The sequence below is a fragment of the Verruconis gallopava genome (genome assembly GCF_000836295.1).
Source record: "Verruconis gallopava strain CBS 43764 unplaced genomic scaffold supercont1.4, whole genome shotgun sequence".
Classification (NCBI taxonomy): Eukaryota; Fungi; Ascomycota; class Dothideomycetes; order Venturiales; family Sympoventuriaceae; genus Verruconis; species Verruconis gallopava.
The window spans coordinates 415567-434924 of NW_015622140.1; the positions used below are offsets into that span (position 1 = coordinate 415567).

At 50.2% G+C, this 19358-nt stretch overlaps 7 protein-coding genes across 9 annotated transcripts; 3 read left to right on the forward strand and 4 right to left on the reverse strand.

Annotated features, from left to right (window-relative positions):
• Positions 1-97: 97 nt before the first annotated feature.
• PV09_01576 (uncharacterized protein) lies at positions 98-1568 on the forward strand. The gene is made up of 2 exons (XM_016354487.1): positions 98-556; positions 663-1568. Exons 1-2 carry the CDS (start codon positions 488-490, stop codon positions 924-926), a joined length of 333 nt encoding a protein of 110 aa, XP_016217499.1. The 5' UTR covers positions 98-487; the 3' UTR covers positions 927-1568.
• A 1736-nt stretch (positions 1569-3304) lies between these two features.
• Positions 3305-5606, forward strand: PV09_01577 (uncharacterized protein). Its single transcript, XM_016354488.1, has 5 exons — positions 3305-3952; positions 4002-4200; positions 4247-4376; positions 4426-4953; positions 5003-5606. Exons 1-5 carry the CDS (start codon positions 3477-3479, stop codon positions 5293-5295), a joined length of 1626 nt encoding a protein of 541 aa, XP_016217500.1. The 5' UTR covers positions 3305-3476; the 3' UTR covers positions 5296-5606.
• PV09_01578 lies at positions 5458-7466 on the reverse strand. 2 transcript variants are annotated; one of them, XM_016354489.1, is made up of 4 exons: positions 7159-7466; positions 6705-7103; positions 5972-6648; positions 5458-5911 (listed from the first exon to the last, which is right to left on the reverse strand). In XM_016354489.1, exons 1-4 carry the CDS (start codon positions 7227-7229, stop codon positions 5694-5696), a joined length of 1365 nt encoding a protein of 454 aa, XP_016217501.1. In that variant the 5' UTR covers positions 7230-7466; the 3' UTR covers positions 5458-5693. The 2 variants fall into 2 exon arrangements, with proteins under 2 accessions (XP_016217501.1, XP_016217502.1); XM_016354490.1 differs by having other exon boundaries at positions 6705-7466.
• Positions 7467-7735: 269 nt separating this feature from the next.
• On the reverse strand, positions 7736-10233 carry PV09_01579. 2 transcript variants are annotated; one of them, XM_016354491.1, is made up of 3 exons: positions 9806-10233; positions 9215-9744; positions 7736-9165 (listed from the first exon to the last, which is right to left on the reverse strand). In XM_016354491.1, the coding sequence occupies exons 1-3, from the start codon at positions 9967-9969 to the stop codon at positions 7793-7795; spliced, it is 2067 nt and encodes a 688-aa protein (XP_016217503.1). In that variant the 5' UTR covers positions 9970-10233; the 3' UTR covers positions 7736-7792. The 2 variants fall into 2 exon arrangements, with proteins under 2 accessions (XP_016217503.1, XP_016217504.1); XM_016354492.1 differs by having other exon boundaries at positions 9215-10233.
• A 54-nt stretch (positions 10234-10287) lies between these two features.
• PV09_01580 (uncharacterized protein) lies at positions 10288-11742 on the forward strand. The gene is made up of 3 exons (XM_016354493.1): positions 10288-10791; positions 10849-10940; positions 10997-11742. Exons 1-3 carry the CDS (start codon positions 10439-10441, stop codon positions 11437-11439), a joined length of 888 nt encoding a protein of 295 aa, XP_016217505.1. The 5' UTR covers positions 10288-10438; the 3' UTR covers positions 11440-11742.
• A 37-nt stretch (positions 11743-11779) lies between these two features.
• Positions 11780-13265, reverse strand: PV09_01581 (uncharacterized protein). The gene has a single exon (XM_016354494.1). The coding sequence runs from the start codon at positions 12987-12989 to the stop codon at positions 11850-11852; it is 1140 nt and encodes a 379-aa protein (XP_016217506.1). The 5' UTR covers positions 12990-13265; the 3' UTR covers positions 11780-11849.
• Positions 13266-13962: 697 nt separating this feature from the next.
• On the reverse strand, positions 13963-19349 carry PV09_01582 (uncharacterized protein). The gene is made up of 2 exons (XM_016354495.1): positions 19136-19349; positions 13963-19063 (listed from the first exon to the last, which is right to left on the reverse strand). Exons 1-2 carry the CDS (start codon positions 19191-19193, stop codon positions 14217-14219), a joined length of 4905 nt encoding a protein of 1634 aa, XP_016217507.1. The 5' UTR covers positions 19194-19349; the 3' UTR covers positions 13963-14216.
• Positions 19350-19358: the final 9 nt, after the last annotated feature.

The window sequence follows — 19358 nt, forward strand, 5'->3', positions numbered from 1 at the left end:
GACAGAATCGGCTGCGACAGTTCAATACAGCCGATCACGGTGGAGCATGGATTACTGAGGCGCATCAAAGCTCGCGTTCAGCAGTCTGCAACATCCACGCCATCCGCATTGCCCAACGTCGGAAGTCCTTACGGTCTTCTAGACGATACGCGCATCTCTTCGATTCCCTCCCCCTTCGCGTTCTAGAATTTTTTAAACGCTGAAACATCGAGGCCGAAGCTTCCTTGATCGTGGGACCCCTTGCAACCGACGGATCTCAGCGGCAGCTACTTCATTTCTGTTCCTGTTCTTGGTTATCTCATCCGACGACAGCCGTATAGCCTTCGACAGCATAGCGCTTACGTCGCGCCCGATCTGCTCGGTATCTTTAGGACCGCATCCCCCCTAACACGCCTCCGCTGTCTTCTTCGCATCCTTTCATCCGCGCTCAACCGCGTCTGATAATTCGCCTCCTCGTCGGGACGACCGGTACACGCCATTCGTCGAAATGTCGTTGGAGGAGAAGGAGCTACAAATCCACCCTATTGTTGGGGAGAGCGTACAGCATAATGGTCGCGTATGTTTTGCCCGCGTATTGTTTTTCGGTGGCGTGCCCGTCAAGCGCGCAATTATTCTCTTACGGACGAAGTGGCTCTGCCTGTGCTAACATGTCTGGGTCACAGACCGTTTCAAACATACGAAATCTGACAGCGTCCTTGTTCGGCGTTGCCGCTGGTACATTAGGCCTTGAGTCTTACCCTGGGTTCGCGTTCTACTTGATAGGCACCCTCCTGGTATCAGCGTTGATCTTTTTCCTGCGGGCAGAATCGAAACCAAAGAGATTTTTCTATAGACCGTTTGGTGATCTGTGGGCTGGAGATCTGGTGAGCGGCTTAAGCTCCTTTGTGCTGACTTGGACACTTTTCTACGGCCTAGTCAGAGCTTGAATTTTTGTCCTACGGCAAGAGCGGGACAGAAGGGGCTACGAATATATCCTGTGCTACACCAACGCATACAGATAAGCAGCATACGCTCAAGACGCACAAGCTATGGTGCCATGACTGTGCTAAATGCTGAGAGGCGACGAAAGCGCGGACACTGAGGCAACCACGATGAGATCGTTATCTCTGCTATAAGTGGTTTTCGCTGATAGCACCGAGACGTTACCAATCTACCATATAAAATAGCCATAAGCGACGTTGCATGTGACGGCGACAATGGTTTAGCTATTGGGCAACTTTGGCTTTGCCCGAAATCGTCTTCTCACATGAAGTGGTTGCCTTCATACACTTTCAGTTTATCACACCTCTACTGTCTGACCTTTTAGAAACCTTCTGCAATTGGGAGCATCAAGAACAGTGTTGTAGTTCATCCGTCCCTTTCCAGACTTGCGGCGGTCACGTGTCATTTCGTAAAACTTTACCTGTCTTTCAAGCCTCGCCCAGAATGCTACCAATCTACGATTTCAGGTAGCGTAGAAGTTTCACTCGCAAAAGACAAGGCTTTTCAAACATTGGCGATAGTATTCCTCGCATTTGTTCTTCGGGTCGACTCAGCTGGTGACATCTTAAAAAGTGATAGACCCCAAGAAGTGCGCAGGGTGTCGAGAGGCTGAAGTCATACCCCTATTTCTTGATTAGGTATAAGAAGTGTAAAGATGGAATGTTTTCGCGCTTTCTCATGAACTTTCAAATTTCACTCCGTCCTTGGAGAGACCCAGGTATGCAAAACGGTGTGAACTTTCTAGGGGTTATGCTTAGCATGTAAGCTATTGCATACGCTTTATGACTTCTTTTGTGGCACCTGTTCTAAATCTTGGTTTACACCATCCGGCAATTTTTCGCTACTCAAAATGGCATCAACGAGACATTGATTTTCCATAAAAGCCGAAAAGGACTAGAGCTACGGGAGGATGGACGGAATTAGCGTGAAGTCCATGTCTCTGAAATGGCCATTCAGCATTCATATCAACCTCGCAAGCTCACGAATCGAATTTTGGACTCAAAGGAGCTGCTGCAATTTTAGCGGGTAACCGGCAACTTCGACAAGACCTCGATATAATTAACGAAGTAGCATCGACCCATCACCAAGCGGAATAGAGGCCTTCTAGTTTGGTCTCTTAGACAGGTCCACACCCAGGATCAAGCTTGGGCGAAGCGACGCGGATATCTTTGGATAGCTTGTTTCATATCAGCAATCCATTTGAGCAGGGACAAGGTGGATCTCGCATGGGGCGAGTCGCCAAGTCGTTCTCTTAAGGTATCTGTCTGAAGGTTGGATATATCTCGGTGGCACCTTAGGAAGGTGGTCTTCTGACCCAATGAGATGAACCGAAATGTCCTAGGTCGCTTCTTCGAGCATGTCGAAGCCCTAAGTGATATAAAATACTATCAAAGATACGGCCTCATTAAGGAACAATCCTCAAGGTTATCGCGTTGATGCGCCGCTAATTTCTTCGCGGCTCGGCGGAACCACCCTTCAGTGGATCCACTTGCGGACCCAATTAGGTTTTACCCCCGGCATTTTCACCTGATTACGAACACGTTGGCCTCCATACGACTTTGTACCTTGGTTTGGCATGCTCGGGAACAGCCATCGGTCCGATCTACGAAAAGTTGCGCGTGTGCTGCGAACGTGGTATGTTACCACTTTGACACACCATTCGCCTCATTTAGCTTTGTTTCGCGTGTGGTGATGAAGAAGCAGCTCGGCTCACATCAGCTAGATTCTATGTCCATTCGTGTCAGCTCAGCGAAATACGTAGTCATCTAGTGCAAGATTAGGCCGACACCATGAAAATAACATATGACAGTGCATCGGATCAGGTCTCCGCCTTTGAGACTTCGACTTCCGAGTCTCTGGTCTCGAGTCTTTGAGCCCGTGAGTTTTATCTTCTGACTCTCAAGCTGCTGACTCTCATTGTTCTGACCTTCATTGGAAAAAAGTCGTTTGGCATTTAGTAAAGTTAGTTCGGACTGGGTTATGATCAAATAAAAACCGCAACGTTGTAAGAATGGTCTCGCTCGAGGTGGAATTAGTACTTTTAGACGCACAAACACAGCTGCGGGGTTTGAAGAACCTGGTTCTCATTGGCGAAAGCCGGCGATCCCCACACCAACCCAGCGCTAGAAACCGTCTCGACAAGCCAGATGATTGAGGTTAGCGTTATGCAGGACATGGCGGCGTGGGACAGCATCCTTCATCCTGGTATTCGCCGTGTAACCGGCATGACAAGTGTTCGTCGCGTCAGAGCAGAGAGGGACGTGCATAGGCCCGGAACGCTGGAAAGCGTCCATGTATCCTTATAAACGAAGTCTCGCTACTCCTTCTCTCTTATCCTGCGAATAAGGCTTCCTTACTTAACAGCTAAATCTCCTTCTTTATCCCCTGCGGGGCCCAGAAAGAGAAGCTTGCTACTTTAGAGGAGAAGCTGTGCGACGCAAACCCAATTTGTGTCGGAATTCTGTTCCAAAGCAGAATTCGAACGTCCTTCCATCATGGGAAATCTAGCGAAACCCATCGCTTTCGTCACGGGTGTGCTCTCACACCTCTTATACTTCCACCATGGCGAGCATCACATGAATGGTTTGCTCTATATTTTCACTCTCCTCAGCGGCACTAGCGCTGGCACACTTGTTGCAAAAACGCAATATGGCTATAGCCTCCTTGAGGCCATCAAATTGGTCGTGCCCGTTGTCGGGACCTGGCTGGCGGGAGTGTATTCGAGTCTGATCATATGGCGCGCCTTCTTTAATCCTCTTAACAAATTTCCCGGCGCATTCATGGCACGGATGACGAGTTTCTGGTGGACGACCCACATTGGCTCAGAATCTCATGCGTTCCTGAAGAACCAAGCCCTCCATAAGAAGTATGGAAAGTTTGTACGAATTTCTCCTAACCAGGTCTCCGTCGCCCACGAGGATGCGCCTGAGCTCTTCTATGGCCACAAATCTAAGTGCAGGAAATCCGAATGGTAGGATACTTGAATTCGCTTGCATGTTCACTGCAGTTAATGGCAAAAGGTACGATGGCGATAAGCCTCTCACCTCCATGCACACTTCGCGAGATCGTCCATTGCATGATCGACGACGAAGAGTCTGGAGTCCAGCGTTTTCAGACAAGGCACTTCGCAACTATCAGCAGCGTGTCCAGCCTTACGCCGATCAGCTCTTGCGCCGTATCGAGGAAATGAAAGGCAAACCAGTGAATGTCGCACAGCTTGTAAGACCACACATTCAAGATGGAAGCTAGTCTAACACATCTGAAGTTTAATTTCTTTGGTTACGACGTGATGGGCGACCTTGCCTTTGGAAAGGATTTCGGCATGCTCCAGAGCGGCGAGCAGCATTACGCTGTGACTCTTCTCAATGAAGGAATGCAGCCGTTTGCGATTTTCCGTAAGTATCTTCGAACTAGACAAGTACTCTTTACTAAAGCATTGTCTAGCTCCTGTCTGGTTCTTTCGCATTTTGGCAGCCATTCCAGGTATGGCTGCGGGCTATCACAAATTCGTCAAGTACTGCGACGATCAACTCCAAGAGCGGCTCAAGAAGAAGCCAAAGGACATTGATCTTATGTCGCCTGTTGTAGCCCCATTCGAAGAAGGAAAGCGAAAGCCGAACAAGTTGGAATTATCTTATCTGTGTGCGGACTCCCGCCTTGTTATTGTCGCAGGAAGTGACACAACCTCTGCAACTTTGGTGTACGTGTTCAACTATCTCGCCAGGGATCCGGCCTTGGTAGAAAAGGCCCGCAAGGAGCTTGAACCTCTCGTCTCCGCGGATGGTTCTTTCGACAACAAGGAAGCGGCCAATGCAAATTTCATCAATGGCTGTATCAACGAAGCACTTCGACTGAATCCACCAGTCCCAACCGCTCTTCAGCGCTTGACTCCTCCGGAAGGCTTGATGGTTGGAGACACATATATTCCGGGCAACACTTGTGTTTGGTGCCCATCCTATGTAATGGGTCACTGTAGGTTGAACATCTCGCTCATCGAAAGCATATTGCTAACATCCAACAGCCGAGGAGATCTACGCCCAGCCCGAGGAGTTCATTCCGGAGCGCTGGTATAGCAGACCAGAACTTGTCAAGAAGAAGGAGGCATTCTTCCCGTTCTCACTTGGACCAATGGGCTGCATCGGCAAGCCATTGGCTCTTATGGAGCTTCGTATTGTCATGGCGAAGCTGTTGCTTGCATTTGATGTCTCTTATGCTCCGGGCGAGACTGGTAAGGACTTGATTGAGAAGAGCCGCGATCACTTCACTATTGAAACCGGACCACTTCATCTTGTCTTCACGCCACGGAAGAATTGAAAAGCTGGTTCGAAACTGGGCCTAGATTATAGTCTCGCTCACATGGTAGCTGGAAAAATCCAATTTAAAATCCACGGCGAGGTGCTCGCTACCCCCCAGAATTCAGCACACTCTGCGACACGCAATTGAAGTTTGATCTAATTCACCATGTCGTTGCAAATTGCTGCTTTCCTGGCCGTGGCGATAATCTACAGCGACATTCAGTCGAAAAAAATAACCAAGAGGTAAAATATATTGATTTCTGGTAGAGTATCATGATACCGAAACTGCTTTGCGCGTTAAATCACTGCGATCTTGGTTGTGGGGAGGCCAGATCTGCCCATGACATTAATTTTGATTATGTATCAATTGAGCAACGCAGTAATGCAGAACATCGGTCGCGAAGATCGACACGCCCTCTAATATTTCCCTGCAACGGAGAATCGGTAAATAGCTTCCAAGCTGTACTCTGGGTCATCCGGCCCGAAGATCTGTTTCTTGTCGCGCTGCCACTCAGGCTGGTTGATACCGTCTATCCAGTCTTCTACCTCCATGACAATGCAGCCATATTGCTCCACTACACGCGGTCGACTTGGATCGTCAAAGAAGCCTTGTGTGTTCTTGAGCGCGAGAGAGCCTGCGAACGTGTGTCAGACACGAAAAGCGTAACGTGATGAAGATCTGATATTTGACGCACCGTTTTGCCCCCCGCAGCTGTACAGCTGAAATGCGTCTTGATCGGTAAAGATATCGATCTTGATGCCTGAGAAGTCACTCGACACGGACGCGATCGGCGCATCAACCCAATTGTACGGACCGTTCTGTGCCCGATTCACCAAGAAGCATGTGTCGTAGCCCTTGCAGCCAGTGCCACAATTGCCAATGAGATCCGGGCTGGTCCAGTTAGCACCGATCTGCTTCGGCTTGGACCAGAAGTCATTGACAGATCCTGGTTGGTTCGGCAGAATCGTGCCGTTTGGAATGAGAATGCCGTCGACGCCGACTCTCTGTCCTGAGTATGGCATCGACATGGTCCAGTTAAGACAGAGCGGCGTCTCTGGATTTTGAAACCCGTCCAGATTCCAGTACGTGTGCGAACTGAGCATGATAGGTGTCTTCTTGGTGAGTGATTTTGCTGTCATTTTAAAACTCCACGTGTACGGTGAAAGAGTGTACGTGACCGTGCTGGTGACGGCGCCCGGGAAGCCTTGGTTGCCATCCGAGTCGTACAGGGTGAAGGTGATAGAATTTGACGAAACTGCAGCGACTGTCCAGTTGCGCCAATCCCATCCATCCGGGCCGCCGTGTAACGTGTCTAATCCGTTGTTTTCATTCGGAAGCACGTGATACGTAATTCCATCGATGGTAAAGGAGCTGTTCACTCACACATTCAGCGATCCCACCTGGCCACGTAAAGACATGGCACCCACCTGTTTTTGATCCTGTTCGCGTACCTGCCGGGAACCCCTCCCAAGTGTGGGTGGCTCTTGTCGATGGAGTAGTATGTTGCATTGTCAAAACCCAGCACAATGTCCCTCTCCACGCCGTGCGTGTCGTTGATGAACAGATTGGAAATGCTGGCTCCGTAGGGGATAAATGTCGCGCGAATGCCCTCGCTCGACAGCACGTACTTCCCATCCGGGCCCGGAGCAGGAACCTGCCCGCCGCCAAAGGTTGCGCCGGAGCTGCCTACCGACGCGAGCAAAGCGAGCACTATGATTTTGAGCAAGTTCGTGATCAACATCACGACGATGGAGAAAATTATCCCCGCAAGGAGCTCTAGAGCCGTGGGTCTCGGAAAATGCACGTAGAACGGTCGCAAGAAGTGCCTGGTCGAACGTGAATATGACGTCCGAGGCAGAGGTGAGGAACATAAAATCGTACTTTAACGACCTTGAAGAGGGCGCGTTCCACCAGCTCACTCTCTCCTCCCCACCCATCGCGCGCTTTCTCATCCTTTATTCAAATCTCGGAGGCTTTTCACTTCCAGCAGCCTGGTCCTCATTGCGGGGAGCAACCGTCAAGGGTGTGCCAGCAGCGTTACACAGACTACGGTGCACTTCTGCAGAATGCAAAGATGAGCGCAATAAGGCCAGGGAGTGTCAACTGTAGGCGCCGCGGGTCCCTCTTCGAGGTGACATTGATGGGGAGACGATCGTTGAGCTTTCCTTGATGCTGACAGTTCCTTGCGGATGTTGGACAGATCGTCACGAGCTTGATGCTGTTAGCGGTTTAGCTTCGTGTGGAGATGGGCCGAGCTTTTGTTTTCTTTTCTCCGCGCCAGTTAAATTAAAAGCCGAGAGCGTGATGAACACTGGCGTTTGTACAGAGTACATGCGCCTTGGCTTGTGACCACAGGATTCCGGGGTAGCCATAGCAAAGAGCTTGAGATCTGGGGTCGAGGCGGAGCCATCTGGTCCGTGGTAAGGCTCAGCAGTGGCAAAGAAATTGATCAAAGCAGTCACGCAAGACAATTCTTCATTCGATTAAAAATGCTATTGCTAGTCTGAATCCTCAACTATCTCGGTCCTCCGAGTGGCCGTGGGCCGATGATTTGCCTCCTACCGCCAAATGCAATACCAATTCCGGGCCCGCTCCGCGTCTGGTTGTCACCCCCCATGTATCCATATTGATTCACGTCCCAGCTCTGTCCAGGCTTTGTACCCTCGTTAGCGTCTCTACTTGCCGCTTGCATTGCCCTCTGCGAGTCTTCCCACTCGCGCTGTCGCTCTCTCTCACGTTCCATTTCACGCTCGAGAAGACTCTTTGATGCCCAGCCCCCAGCCTTTGTCTTCTGCTGGGACTGAACACGGCGAGCGTCTTCAGCCTTACGTTCGGATTCGGACGTCATACCCATCTCCGCGGGCTGGTACGTTCGAGGCTGTGCTGCTACGGGTGCAGGGTTGTTGGCCAAGAATCTTTCCGTTCGATTTAGAGGCGGATTTGCTCCCGGGAAAGTACTGTAATCCGAGGGGCTGGGTAGTGGTCGCGAAGATGAAGGAGGTGTAGGTTCTGGGAGCGGTCGACTTGCTACCGAGGACGCCAAAGGATCAGGCAGGGGTCGAGACGGGAGAGAAGGCTTGTTTGGCTCAGGAAGTGGCCTTGCAAATTTGCCCCGTTGGTACTCGGCATGTTGCTGCCGTAGATATTCACGCTCATCGCCGGCCCATGATGCATTACTTTCCTGCCTTGTTGGCATGGAGTCCTGACGCGGCCTGCTCCGAGATCTTGCTCTCGACTTTGAGCGTGCTCTCGATTCTGAACGGTTGTGACGACTGCGGTCATGAGGGTGATTTTCTTCGTGGTGATGCCTATCCCTCTCCATCAGATATTGCCTCTCACGCTCTTTTGCTTCCTCAAGCTGACGCTCAAGTTCAGCCACACGTTCCCGTTCGCGCAGCCGCTCGGGATCATTGTAGCTGCTCTGTCTGCTCTTGGCTTTTTGATCGGCTCGATACTGGCTCAAGTACTGGCCTTCAAGTCGCACATGACTGTCACCACCTTTGCGGATGGTAGTCTGCTGGATGGGCGATCCTGCGTCTTCTCGCTGTCGAGCCTCTTCTTCCATCTTCCATTTGCGTTCTTCCTCTTCCCACTGACGTTTCTGCTCCTCGACCCGTCTTTTCTCTTCTTCACGTTGCCGTCGTGCCTCCTCTTCCCAGCGACGCTCTTCTTCGGCCCTTGCTCGCTCTTCCTCAGCCTGTCGCTCTATGCGTCGCTTCTCCTCCGCTTCTTCAGCGAGCTGCCGTAAGCGCGCTTCCTCCTCCTCCTTTTCACGTCGCTTGCGCTCCTTCTCAGCCAAACTCGGAACGTAAGGCGAAGCACTGGTGATCTGTCTCCTAGCGCCAAAAGCGATGCCTTGGTTTCCCTGACTTGCGCCGCCCATGTAGCCTACACGATGTTAGACATGGCTGAAAACAGTATATGTGATGTTGCATACCATATTGAGCTATGTTCCAGGCTGGAGCTGTAGCACCCTGATCTTCCTTCTTGCTCCAACTACTCACTGACGCTGGAGGGGAACGCGCCCCTTCGGTAGCGCGAGACGAATTCGAACCACCCGTCAACGCTGGGCTGAGAGCGCGTGAAGTAGAAGGCACAGCAGCTGAATTGCTTACAGGACTTGCGCTGCTCAGTCCTCGATTCCTGCCGAAGGCTCCGGAGCTAAAGCCGGTCTCCCCTGTTTTTTGTGGGCTTATGCCTCCACTTCGTTTTGGTCCAATTGTGGTCTTGAATATGTTCGGGTATAATTGGTGGGCGACGCGGCTGAATGCGCCGAGACACTGGAGTACCTGAGCGGGGTCTTTTGACTCGTACAGATCGACTGTGAGAAAACGGTCATGAGCGGGCAGATTCAACGGAGGTTCCTCGCAGGCGCGAAGGAAGTGCGATATGTTTTCCATTTGCATGAATGGCATGTTCGAGCGCTTGAATTTGATCGGAGCGCCGGGCAGGCAGAGGTTGGCGAGTCTGTAAGCGCACGCGCGTATGAATACTGATCAATCCGAAAATGTTCGTCCTTTCGCCTTACCTACAAAGGACAGTGCCGTCTTTCAGAGCCTCTAGGAGGTCGCCAGACAACTTGTCGCCCAGAGTCTCTTCAATCCATGTGCGTACTTCATTTGCAGCCTTTGGGGTGTATCTATCCATGCGCAGCTTGCGCATATCTTGGTCCAACGAAGTTACCGAAGCCATAGTGTGTGACCTGCAACAAAAGTACAGTCGCGGCGCGCGAATCTCTCAAATTTGTACGTGATATGGACTTGATAGTCGTCGGGCGTCAACGCGGAAAGCGGCGGCGGGGTGGTAAGATGATGTGGTCGGTGACGAACGCGTGGATCCACCAGGCGCAGTCATTCAGTCTTTGAAGGCTGGCGTTACAAGGATGACAGAAAAAGGCGATTGTGCCACAGGCAAGCAGGTGGCGAGTATAATCAGAAACCAGGCCTTTGATCGCTGGCTATAATTACTTTGCTATGATGCTACCGTGCTGCGGTGCTGTTGCTCGTGCGGCAACAAGGCTCCGAATCATGGACGTATGATGGACGAACAACGTCCTCGATTATGTTATTTGCAGGATACTTAAACTGCCAACCCCTGGAAAACCTCTACTCTTACAGGAAGGAAGCAAATGCCATCTAAGTAGAGGCTTTATAGTGTACGGATGTATACAAAAGACGACGTTTCTAGATTTCAAGATGGAGATCAGTCTCCAGTCGCGAATGGCGGGTGTGATGTGTATTACGCTGGTCATTCCTCCATGTACCGTGGTAGGCTGGTGGCGTTGTCCAAGCGGACCGTCAATGCCTTGTGCGCTGGGATTGCTGCGAGCCAATTGCGTTCGATAATTTTCCATATTACACAAGGCGTACTCCGAAAGTCCAAGCTCCGCGATGCGATCCTCATCATGCCACCTACTCCAGGCGCTCTGAAGAGGTTGTGGTGGAAATGGAAAAGTCTCAGATTACCGTGGAGGAAAAAATGGCTCGTTGGATTTGATCTGGCTGGCAATACCTTGTAAGTCTGACCCTAAATAGCGGCTTCAAAAGTTATAGTCCTCACACATCGCTGCAGCTGGGAGTTTAAGGATGCGCTTCACGCAGGCAGAGTGCGGCGCATTGTGTCATACGGCACCAAGGTACACTTCTCAGAAGTAAAGCTTACCCGTACGTCTTTGTCAGAGCTATCTCGCATTGTGTAAAACCTGCTGATGCCGGTCCAGCTCAATGGATACAATGGCTACGTCACGCTAGAGTCGAACCACCATCTATCAACGAGCAGCAGCTCGATGAGATACGACAGGCACAAATGAAAGAGCTCGCTGCACGAGCGGACGCGCGATGGGCTGCCAAAGAATCGGCTCTCGATATGCCAACTCCGAGACGGCAACTACCATCCGCAACCCAGACCTCAGAAAGTACACCGCAGGACATGAACCGTCAGGCACAGGTACCAAATAAGGCATTTGAGGCAGCAGAAAAGCCGAAAGAGGAGATTCCATCATTATTGCAGGATAGGGCGGCGCAAGATGTGCCAAAAGGGACGCCGTCGACCACGTCTCCGCAGCCGCCGAAAAAGGTCAAAGAGTTCACTGCGTACAAGCTGGCAAAGGACGTCGAGCAACAACCGGAGCCGTGGACTCCAAAGGCCATGAAGAGGAGATAATGTGACTTGTAAGAATAGATGTACTTAACAAAGTTACGAACAATGATTGAAACGGAGGACGCGATTCCTGTCCCTAATCCGTGTATGCGGTTCCTCAGGGACTGATTCAACCAAGCTATCGCTGCATCTCGTCGTTCTGTCCCTACGGGTCGATCTGACCATGCATTCCCAGGTGTCCAACATGAGAGCGCGTTCAGTGTCTTGCTCCTAGTTGAGTTTGTAGATGCCCGGTCACTTGGGCCTTTCAGCTTCTACGCGCAAAAATAGTCAAATGTCTTAATCTAGTCACGATGCATCATGAATACGTTCGCTGATAGCAGCTCATCCGGGCACACAAAAGCTAGAATAGCAATAACTCCATTTCAATTTACGTTGCGATCCACAGCTGATTGACAACAGTTTGAGCCTATTCATGTCCTGCCATTCATGTTCTTTTCTATGATTTGGTCATGTAGTTCCTTGATAGAGGGAACAATCAAGCTCTCAATCTCCACAGGTGGTTCACCCGTAAACTCATGTGCCTCGGGCGAGTCTTCGTCTACCTGACCACTTGCACGTCCCACCAATGATTCGATGCCGGAGTGGCTTCGCGTTCTCCTCCCTCGTGGTACCTTGATCCATTTGACACCATCCACCACCGACACAAACACAACCTCCCACTTTCGCGTATTGAGCAAGTTCCCAATCACCAAGTGATGCTGATACTTCTTTAGAGCGTACTGGGCTTTATCGACCAAGATGGCCGGGTCCGTCTCGAGCTTGAAGCTAACGATCATGGCTTCAGGTGCCCACTCATCCACCAGCGCTTTGAGAAACTTGGGCACGGGCTCAAGATCGATGATTAAAGAGCGCCCTTCTGTCCGCGCAGCCGGCGCCTTGGCACTTCCGTTCATCTTGGACACATTGTGTGCACTGAACTCCTCCGAAGACTGAATTTTGTGCTCGACCATCCTGTCTGCCGGCACGAAGAAATCGGACACAGCGGCGGCAAGGTAGAAAAGCGCATGTGTTCCCAGCGGCTTCATTAGCTTCGCTACTTCCCTCAGCTCCCACAGGTACTCTGTGATGGTCACGAAACTCAGAATCAGTAGCGTGTTCTCCCTCTTTGCCTTCATGTACTTCCTGAAAACGCTAACCATTTGGCTCTGGTGTTCGTCCCCAACAACAATGTGGCCTTCTGAATCCTCGACCATGTAATCCAGGAAAGATCTTGTGTTATGTGAGTAGTGGCGCGAGTACGGAAGCAACGAAAACTGCCTGTGCAGGAAAATCACGGCGTATCCAGCCTCCAGAAAGTACTCGGCGCTACACGCGCCGCGGGTGCCTGCGGAAAAGTTGTCTATGTAGCGGACGGTTTGGTTCTCCAAGGGCACGGTGGTCCCGCCGGAGGTGACGAGCACGACACGCTTTCCATTCTCTGAGTGCCTCTCGATGAAGGCTTTTGCCAGCGACAAGTGCTGCTGTAGTGCCTTTGGGGGAGGATTGTTACTGAAATAATGATTTTCCGCCGCTGAAAGCGGCGTCGTATCTGCCGCCGTCGTCGCCGCCATTTAGAGTCAGCTCTTCCCAAGAACAAGAGACCGACGGAAGCGTTTCTTCAAAGCTACAATAGTCTCGTGGGGATTTTTTGTTTTTTGCCCTTCCGGAATATGGAGCTAATCAACGATGTGAGAAATGTGCACCATTTAATTCATAATTCAGACAACCCGACGTCGTTAGTAAGTGAACGATGACTTTTCTAGCTAATTGGTTGTCATGGTAGAGTCGAAGATGACTCCTGAAACTTGATTTCACCCCATCGCCTCGGGCCGTCGGATGAATGGCCGTAAAATTTTGCTGGTTGTCGTCGTGATGCACTCTTCGTCGTAGTGCGAAGTCCATATCAATTTCCCTGGGTATGTTTATGACGACCTGGGAGTGTGCTTATGCATCTTCGTTGCACGTCAACTGTGAGGCGTAGGATATCGCTCTCTGCGCTTGGAGGACCTTGATGGTGAAATGCCACGGCTGTGTTAATTCCTATCAAAACTGGCTTCGGCATACCCAATTCTCCAAACTCGCTGCTTGGAAAGTGGCTTACAGTCGTCTTCTTGACACTGGACGAGAGGACTTGTTGGAAGGGCTTTCCCAACCAAAAAAAAAACCCTCACATGATATGTTCTTTTCTAAGGAGCAAGAGTGACGTCTGGCAGACTTCAGCAGCTCGCTCGGCTGTTGGACTGCGAAGTCAACGGGATTTCGCCCTTGCGTTTAAGATGAACACGAAGGATTTATCTACCTCCTTCATGGAGAGACACACTTGCTTATGAGGTTCGAATGAACCGTAATATTGAACTGCGTTACTGCTATCTCCAGTGGGTACAAATCTGTAGAAAATGTGGCTTGCAAGCTTCTATGATGTTAGACCCCCAGCAAGTCTCAGGACAAATCCAATCGTACAGCTATGATTGGGTACATTCGCTTTAAGAAAGAGCGAGGATCTTCTTCGGTTACCTAGGGTGATGGAAGAATGACGGAACTAAGTTTGTAACGTTGATTCATTCATCAATTGTCCCGTCGATCGGTCTGCTAGGACTAGCTGAAAGCAAAGACGTGGACAAATGAATGGGCGTTGAATGCATTCAAGGCCGCCCGCTACGCCATATCTCAAATTTAGGCCGATCTGGGGTATCTAAGGGCGGCTGCTCAAAAAAGCTGAGGTCTATTTACAATGTGAAGCAGCTTCATGCTCACGACAGCATTCTCGTCACGCATTATACAAAAGAAACTTTGACTGATCAATCATCGCCACTCCCACTACCTCCACTTGAGAAATAACTCTCGTCAACCTTCAAGATCCATTCCACCTTATCTCTCTCGCTTCTTGCCTTGAAAATCCAGCTATTCTGTGGCGCAAATACAGCCCACACTGTACTTCCCTGCGTCTGAGCGTCGTTACGCTGCAACAGCATTGCAATTTGAGGATCATGATCGATCCTTGCGTGTGTGAGATTTATAGCGTTGAGTTCGTCACCTTCCGGCACGGAGTAGATATGTAAATACGGTTTTCGTAGCTCCACATATCTCCGTGTCCATTTTGTCTGTGAAGGGTCTGGAGTAAGCAGGTAGCCTCCCTTCATGAGTGACGGATTTTTGGGGATGAAACGAACGGAAGCCGTGAGGGTTGGCTTTATTCGACGTGCTTTGCGTGGTGATGTGTTTGGAGAGGACCCGGTATTAGCGAACGCGGCGCCTTTTCTTGGCGGTGAAGTATTTGCAGAGGAGAGTAGGGCTTCCTCGATCCCTTTTTTAGTGGTCCAGAGTCTTAGCACTTTCTGGAGCAGGGCTACTTGGTTGTCGTTGAGCTGCGTGCTTGATTGATCTTCCTCTGTCGAGGCACCGTTGATAGTTGTAATGGCCAGAGCTCGCATACCTAGTATGCTCTTCGCAGTTTCAACCTCAGAAACTTTGCGCTTTTGCTTGCGCGCTTGAATGTAGTCCTGTATTAGAGAGACGCCACGTGGTGTCCACCCAGACAACGACTCTTCTCCCTTCACATAGTCGTTCTTGCTGTCCATGCGCCAAAGATCCGCAGCGCGCTTTGCCGAGACAGGTCGAATCGCAACAGCAAACATACCCACTGTAGAGTGAACTACTCGAACAGGATTCCAAAGTTGCGACAAAACACCTGCTTGCCGTATGTATGACCTTGGTCTGATCTGAACAGCAAGATCCATAGCAAAATTCATCGGCGATGTAAGCTTCCCACAGACTACATTCCAGAGTAATGTTATCTTAATGCGGTGCCTGTCAGAAGTTGCACGGTCGAGCAACGGCGAACCGTGCATACTTGAATCCCATTGACAAATCGCGCATACATCGGAAGTTCCGTCAGCATTATCCTGGACGGTGACTGGGCCAACCAATTTGAGCGGAACCTCAGGTTGCGGTGTATCCAAATCTGAAGCTTTTCCATCTGAATCAACGAGGCTTACACGGCTCACTCGCAAGTTGGTTACATCCTGCCATTGTAGTGAATGTGCTGAGCTGTGTGTCATGCTTATCACGATGCGTCGTTGCAAACCTTGATGCAGCTGAAAAACCCCCGGATCCAAGGCACTTTTCTGCACAACTTCCACAGGCTCATATTCACCAAATTCCGATATCTCCTGAAGTTGAAGACGTGTGAATATGTCGTGCTTTTCTTCACTGAAATACTCAGATTCCGATATCCTGGAAGATTTCTTCTTTTTCTGTCGTACTCGTGGAGCAGAGTCGCGCATGTCGTCCCAGCTGAGCAGCTTGTCAAGATGCATAGAAGTGACTCTTGCAAAGATGGATATCCGCAAGGCGGCATTTCGTGGGCTATCCATAGGTAAGCTCATGCTATGAACACTTTCGAACCGCACAGGGCCCTCGTCGAAATCCACGCCCAAAGCTGTGGTGGTAACGCCACCTTCTTCATCTGATATGCCAGGTATAAAAAGTTGTGCGTGAACTTCTGATCCTTCTCTTTCAGGAAAACCGACGAATTCATGCATTACGACGTTGAATTTCAGGGTTGACTCTGGCGCTTCGGCGAAACTTGGTTCTAATGACAATTTGACTATCCCAATCACGTTTGACGTGAAGGGATTCATGACATCAAGAGCAAAATCTTGGACTCTAGCTTCGAAGACAGCAGCCAGCGGAACATCAACGTCGCCTATGCGCGAATACTGAGGTAAACACGCTTCGGCGAACGGATTTCCTAGGTTGAAATGCTGCGCATACTGTGGTGAATTGAGATATTGATGAACTTGTCGCATCTGTCGTACTCGTTTCCGAAGTTTCTTTAATGACCAGAGGAAAATGACATTATGCTTGAAGTCAATGACACGTACTCCAACACAAGGTTTCGGGGCCATATCAAGGTCTTCATCATCCTCGTTGCCAGTGTCTGTAAGAACCATGTCATACATAGATGCCAGGGTGTGTCCAACATCGACTATGCAGAATTGAAATACCACATGTTTATCAAGGTGTTGGCTCATGATTTGGGCTTCTTTGAGGAGTGCCGCATTTTGGAGGACTTGCTCGGCCATGGAAACGTAGCGGCGTTGTTGCCACCGTTCAATCACAGTTCGTGCTAGTTCGAGTTGCCCTGGTGTCAATTTCACCAAGTCTTCCACATCGTTATCAGAACTAGACCCTGCACCCGAGGGCGTGGGCCTCAATTCCTGAAGTTGTCGTTCGTACTCTTCCTTCTGTTTACGAAGTTCCGCCTTCTGCTCCTCGAGTTGCCTCTCCATCTCGCTCTTGAGCTGCTTCAAGTTTTCTTCCATCTGCAATTTCTCAGCCTTGATCTCCTCTATTGCGACATGCGCCTCTTCAGCTGACTTTAATTTCTCTTGATATGCCTCTTTCTGCTTGTCAAGTTGAGATTGCATTGTCTCTCGAGTGCTACGGATGTTATTATCCTCGTCTCCAGCCTGCGGAGTAGATGGTATGGTCAGTACGGTATCCAGAGAGAAGTTATCAATGGTGCCATTCGAGGCGTATTTGTCGCGCACGGGGAATGACTGCACCGAATCACTATCTTCTTCTGCGTCGATCAATCGGCTCTGTGCCTTCGCTCTGCGATCTGCACGAACCTTTTGCAGATCGTCGAAAAGGGCTTCAAGGTCTTCATCTGTCAAATTTGCGACCCTTTGATCAGATCCTAGTAGGGAGCTAACGGCTTCTCTCCTTGCGAACGACCACTCGTTGTCCCGATTGACTCTTGGAGTCGGGGAGTTTATTCGTGAGGGGCTGCTGAAGTCGTATTCAGAGTCTGGTCGACTCATTATGCTTATCGTTCTCTCATGACCTGGTCGCGGTGATGGCGATTCCAAATCACTTGCTAGTATTGAGTGTCGCAACAAACTGCCCTCGTGAGCTTTCTCTTGTCGCGCCTCCTGCGGATGATTAAAGCGGAAAATGTGGAAATCCCCCAAGATTATGCGATAGCCGCTGCGCAGCCGCTTGGGTTTCTCCAGTCGCACACCATTAACCATGACTGCAGCACCCTCTCTTGGTACTACGGTAACCACATCGTCCACATTCTCAAATGCGCAGTGTTCTTTGAGAATTTTCGAGCCATTGAGCCGAATTTCGGCATTTGTCGACAAATCGACATTGCCCACTGTAGTCGTTCCCGGCTTGATATTGTACACTAAGCACTCAGCCAACAGCGGATCATCGCTCAAATTCACAAGATGAGGCATTTTTTTCGGTGTTGACACACCGATGAAGCCTTTTTCAATACTAATACCAAGCTCTTCAAGCGCTGCCTCTCGCTCCTTGTGAATCTTCTCAGTCTGTGCGAGCTTCTCTTCCCAGGTTTGATTGATTTCCTTGTACAGTTTTTCGGATTGGTTGAGTTGCTCTACAATCTCGGCTTTGGATACTTTCTTAACGGTACCATCCGCCTGGGTAATGGAAACGATCTGCTGTTCCAGGGGTGTATCCGGAGCATATTGCTCCTCCATTGGCATGGAAACACCACCACCCCCACCACTTAGTTTTGCGCGCAACTGTGCGAGCTCCTCTTTCAGCTCTCTAATCATGCGAGCGTTTGGATCTTCGTTTATGACAGCATGATTCTTGATACGTTTTGCGGAATCGGCGTATCGCAGCGTGGATAAGGTTTCTTCGAAATTGATGTCTGCAGGTGAGATGGCTGCAATCATAGCCGTCAAACTGTTCCCTCCCAGCGAGTCTTTCAGTAACCATGTAAGAACAGAATCTCGGTACGGCACTTGGATTTTTTTGCCGTGGCCTTTGCCTGACGATAAATCTGCGAGAGCCGCGATAACTCGGCCCAACGTGGAAAGTGATCTGTTGATTTCGGCACCTTCTTTCAAACGAGCACCGGTGGCGCCGGTAGAAGTAGCTCTCTCTGAGCCAGCCAGATCAACCAGACTGATCTTAGCGACCTTTTCCGTGTCCATGTTCGTTTCCACATCGTGCCTTTTCTGGGTGAGCACAAGCGTGAACACGGCATGTGAACGCGAGCTCGTCTCATTCATATTGGTCGCCGCAACAGTTCTGGCCTTGTTACCCTCGTCCATGAGGTTCTCAATATCTGCGAACGAGCGCACGGCTAGCTTTGCCAGGTCTTCCACGTAAGGGCCTGTTGATGGATGTTCTCTCACTCTGAGATTGCCCTTTGTTGCCGGATTTAGCAGATCTCTCACACGCTCATTGTAAATCTCTAGGTAGGAAACCTCGACCGTGCACGTCAGGTTCTTGTCATTGCCCATCTCTTCGATCCTCTCGAACATATTCTTACAGATTCGCGGGATGACGCCGTACTCCTGGCCATAACCCATCATCGAGTATGACTTTCCGGAGCCCGTCTGGCCGTACGCAAATATACAATTGTTGTAACCTTGAAAGGCATTGTCAAGAAGCGGTTTGCCTAAGTCTCTGAAGAGATCTTCCTGACCGGCAAAGTGCTCGTCATTTTTGTTGAACGACCAGTATGACTTGTCGAAGGCAAATGTTTTTGTGCCCTCAAGCGCCGCCTTTGCAGTTTTGGACTTCGGGTCGATGTCTTTCGGAGGGGTGAGCACCGTCTGGTTGCCTTGCATCTGAACGATACATTTTGCGCCTCTGTCGATTTCTGCAGCGTACCCTTATTAGACTACATTCGAGAACACTAGATTAGCCTCGTGGGATTCTGGTATGGTCGTACCTCTGTTGTTGAACGGCCTCACCCGCACAACGACCTTGATGTTGCCTCCAGCCGACATAGTGATGGTTTACTGTATCCCCAACAGACCCGACTGGCTGGAAATAAATTATAGGACGCGGTGGCAGCTATCTAGGTATGCGTAGGAACATGTCTGTTTGCCTTGATAAAATAATAGTCGCGTGGAGCTGTCGCGTAGGCACGCGCTGTTTAATAGGGTTGTTTC

Excerpts from the sequence above, each read along its gene's own strand:
- PV09_01578 (XM_016354489.1), bottom strand. The coding sequence starts at position 7,229 with ATGAGAAAGCGCGCGATGGGTGGGGAGGAGAGAGTGAGCTGGTGGAAC. Across the intron at positions 6,649-6,704 it reads GCGAACAGGATCAAAAACAG|CTCCTTTACCATCGATGGAA; the intron begins GTGGGTGCCATG and ends GTGAGTGAACAG. Across the intron at positions 5,912-5,971 it reads CAGCTGCGGGGGGCAAAACG|GCTCTCTCGCGCTCAAGAAC; the intron begins GTGCGTCAAATA and ends ACACGTTCGCAG.
- PV09_01577 (XM_016354488.1), top strand. The coding sequence starts at position 3,477 with ATGGGAAATCTAGCGAAACCCATCGCTTTCGTCACGGGTGTGCTCTCA. Across the intron at positions 3,953-4,001 it reads AAGTGCAGGAAATCCGAATG|GTACGATGGCGATAAGCCTC; the intron begins GTAGGATACTTG and ends TAATGGCAAAAG. Across the intron at positions 4,201-4,246 it reads CAGTGAATGTCGCACAGCTT|TTTAATTTCTTTGGTTACGA; the intron begins GTAAGACCACAC and ends ACACATCTGAAG.
- PV09_01576 (XM_016354487.1), top strand. The coding sequence starts at position 488 with ATGTCGTTGGAGGAGAAGGAGCTACAAATCCACCCTATTGTTGGGGAG. Across the intron at positions 557-662 it reads GCGTACAGCATAATGGTCGC|ACCGTTTCAAACATACGAAA; the intron begins GTATGTTTTGCC and ends TCTGGGTCACAG.
- PV09_01582 (XM_016354495.1), bottom strand. The coding sequence starts at position 19,193 with ATGTCGGCTGGAGGCAACATCAAGGTCGTTGTGCGGGTGAGGCCGTTC. Across the intron at positions 19,064-19,135 it reads GAGGCCGTTCAACAACAGAG|AAATCGACAGAGGCGCAAAA; the intron begins GTACGACCATAC and ends GGTACGCTGCAG.
- PV09_01581 (XM_016354494.1), bottom strand. The coding sequence starts at position 12,989 with ATGGCGGCGACGACGGCGGCAGATACGACGCCGCTTTCAGCGGCGGAA.
- PV09_01579 (XM_016354491.1), bottom strand. The coding sequence starts at position 9,969 with ATGGCTTCGGTAACTTCGTTGGACCAAGATATGCGCAAGCTGCGCATG. Across the intron at positions 9,745-9,805 it reads GACGGCACTGTCCTTTGTAG|ACTCGCCAACCTCTGCCTGC; the intron begins GTAAGGCGAAAG and ends GTGCGCTTACAG. Across the intron at positions 9,166-9,214 it reads CTGGAACATAGCTCAATATG|GCTACATGGGCGGCGCAAGT; the intron begins GTATGCAACATC and ends AACATCGTGTAG.
- PV09_01580 (XM_016354493.1), top strand. The coding sequence starts at position 10,439 with ATGTATACAAAAGACGACGTTTCTAGATTTCAAGATGGAGATCAGTCT. Across the intron at positions 10,792-10,848 it reads GATCTGGCTGGCAATACCTT|CTGGGAGTTTAAGGATGCGC; the intron begins GTAAGTCTGACC and ends ACATCGCTGCAG. Across the intron at positions 10,941-10,996 it reads CTCAGAAGTAAAGCTTACCC|CTCAATGGATACAATGGCTA; the intron begins GTACGTCTTTGT and ends ATGCCGGTCCAG.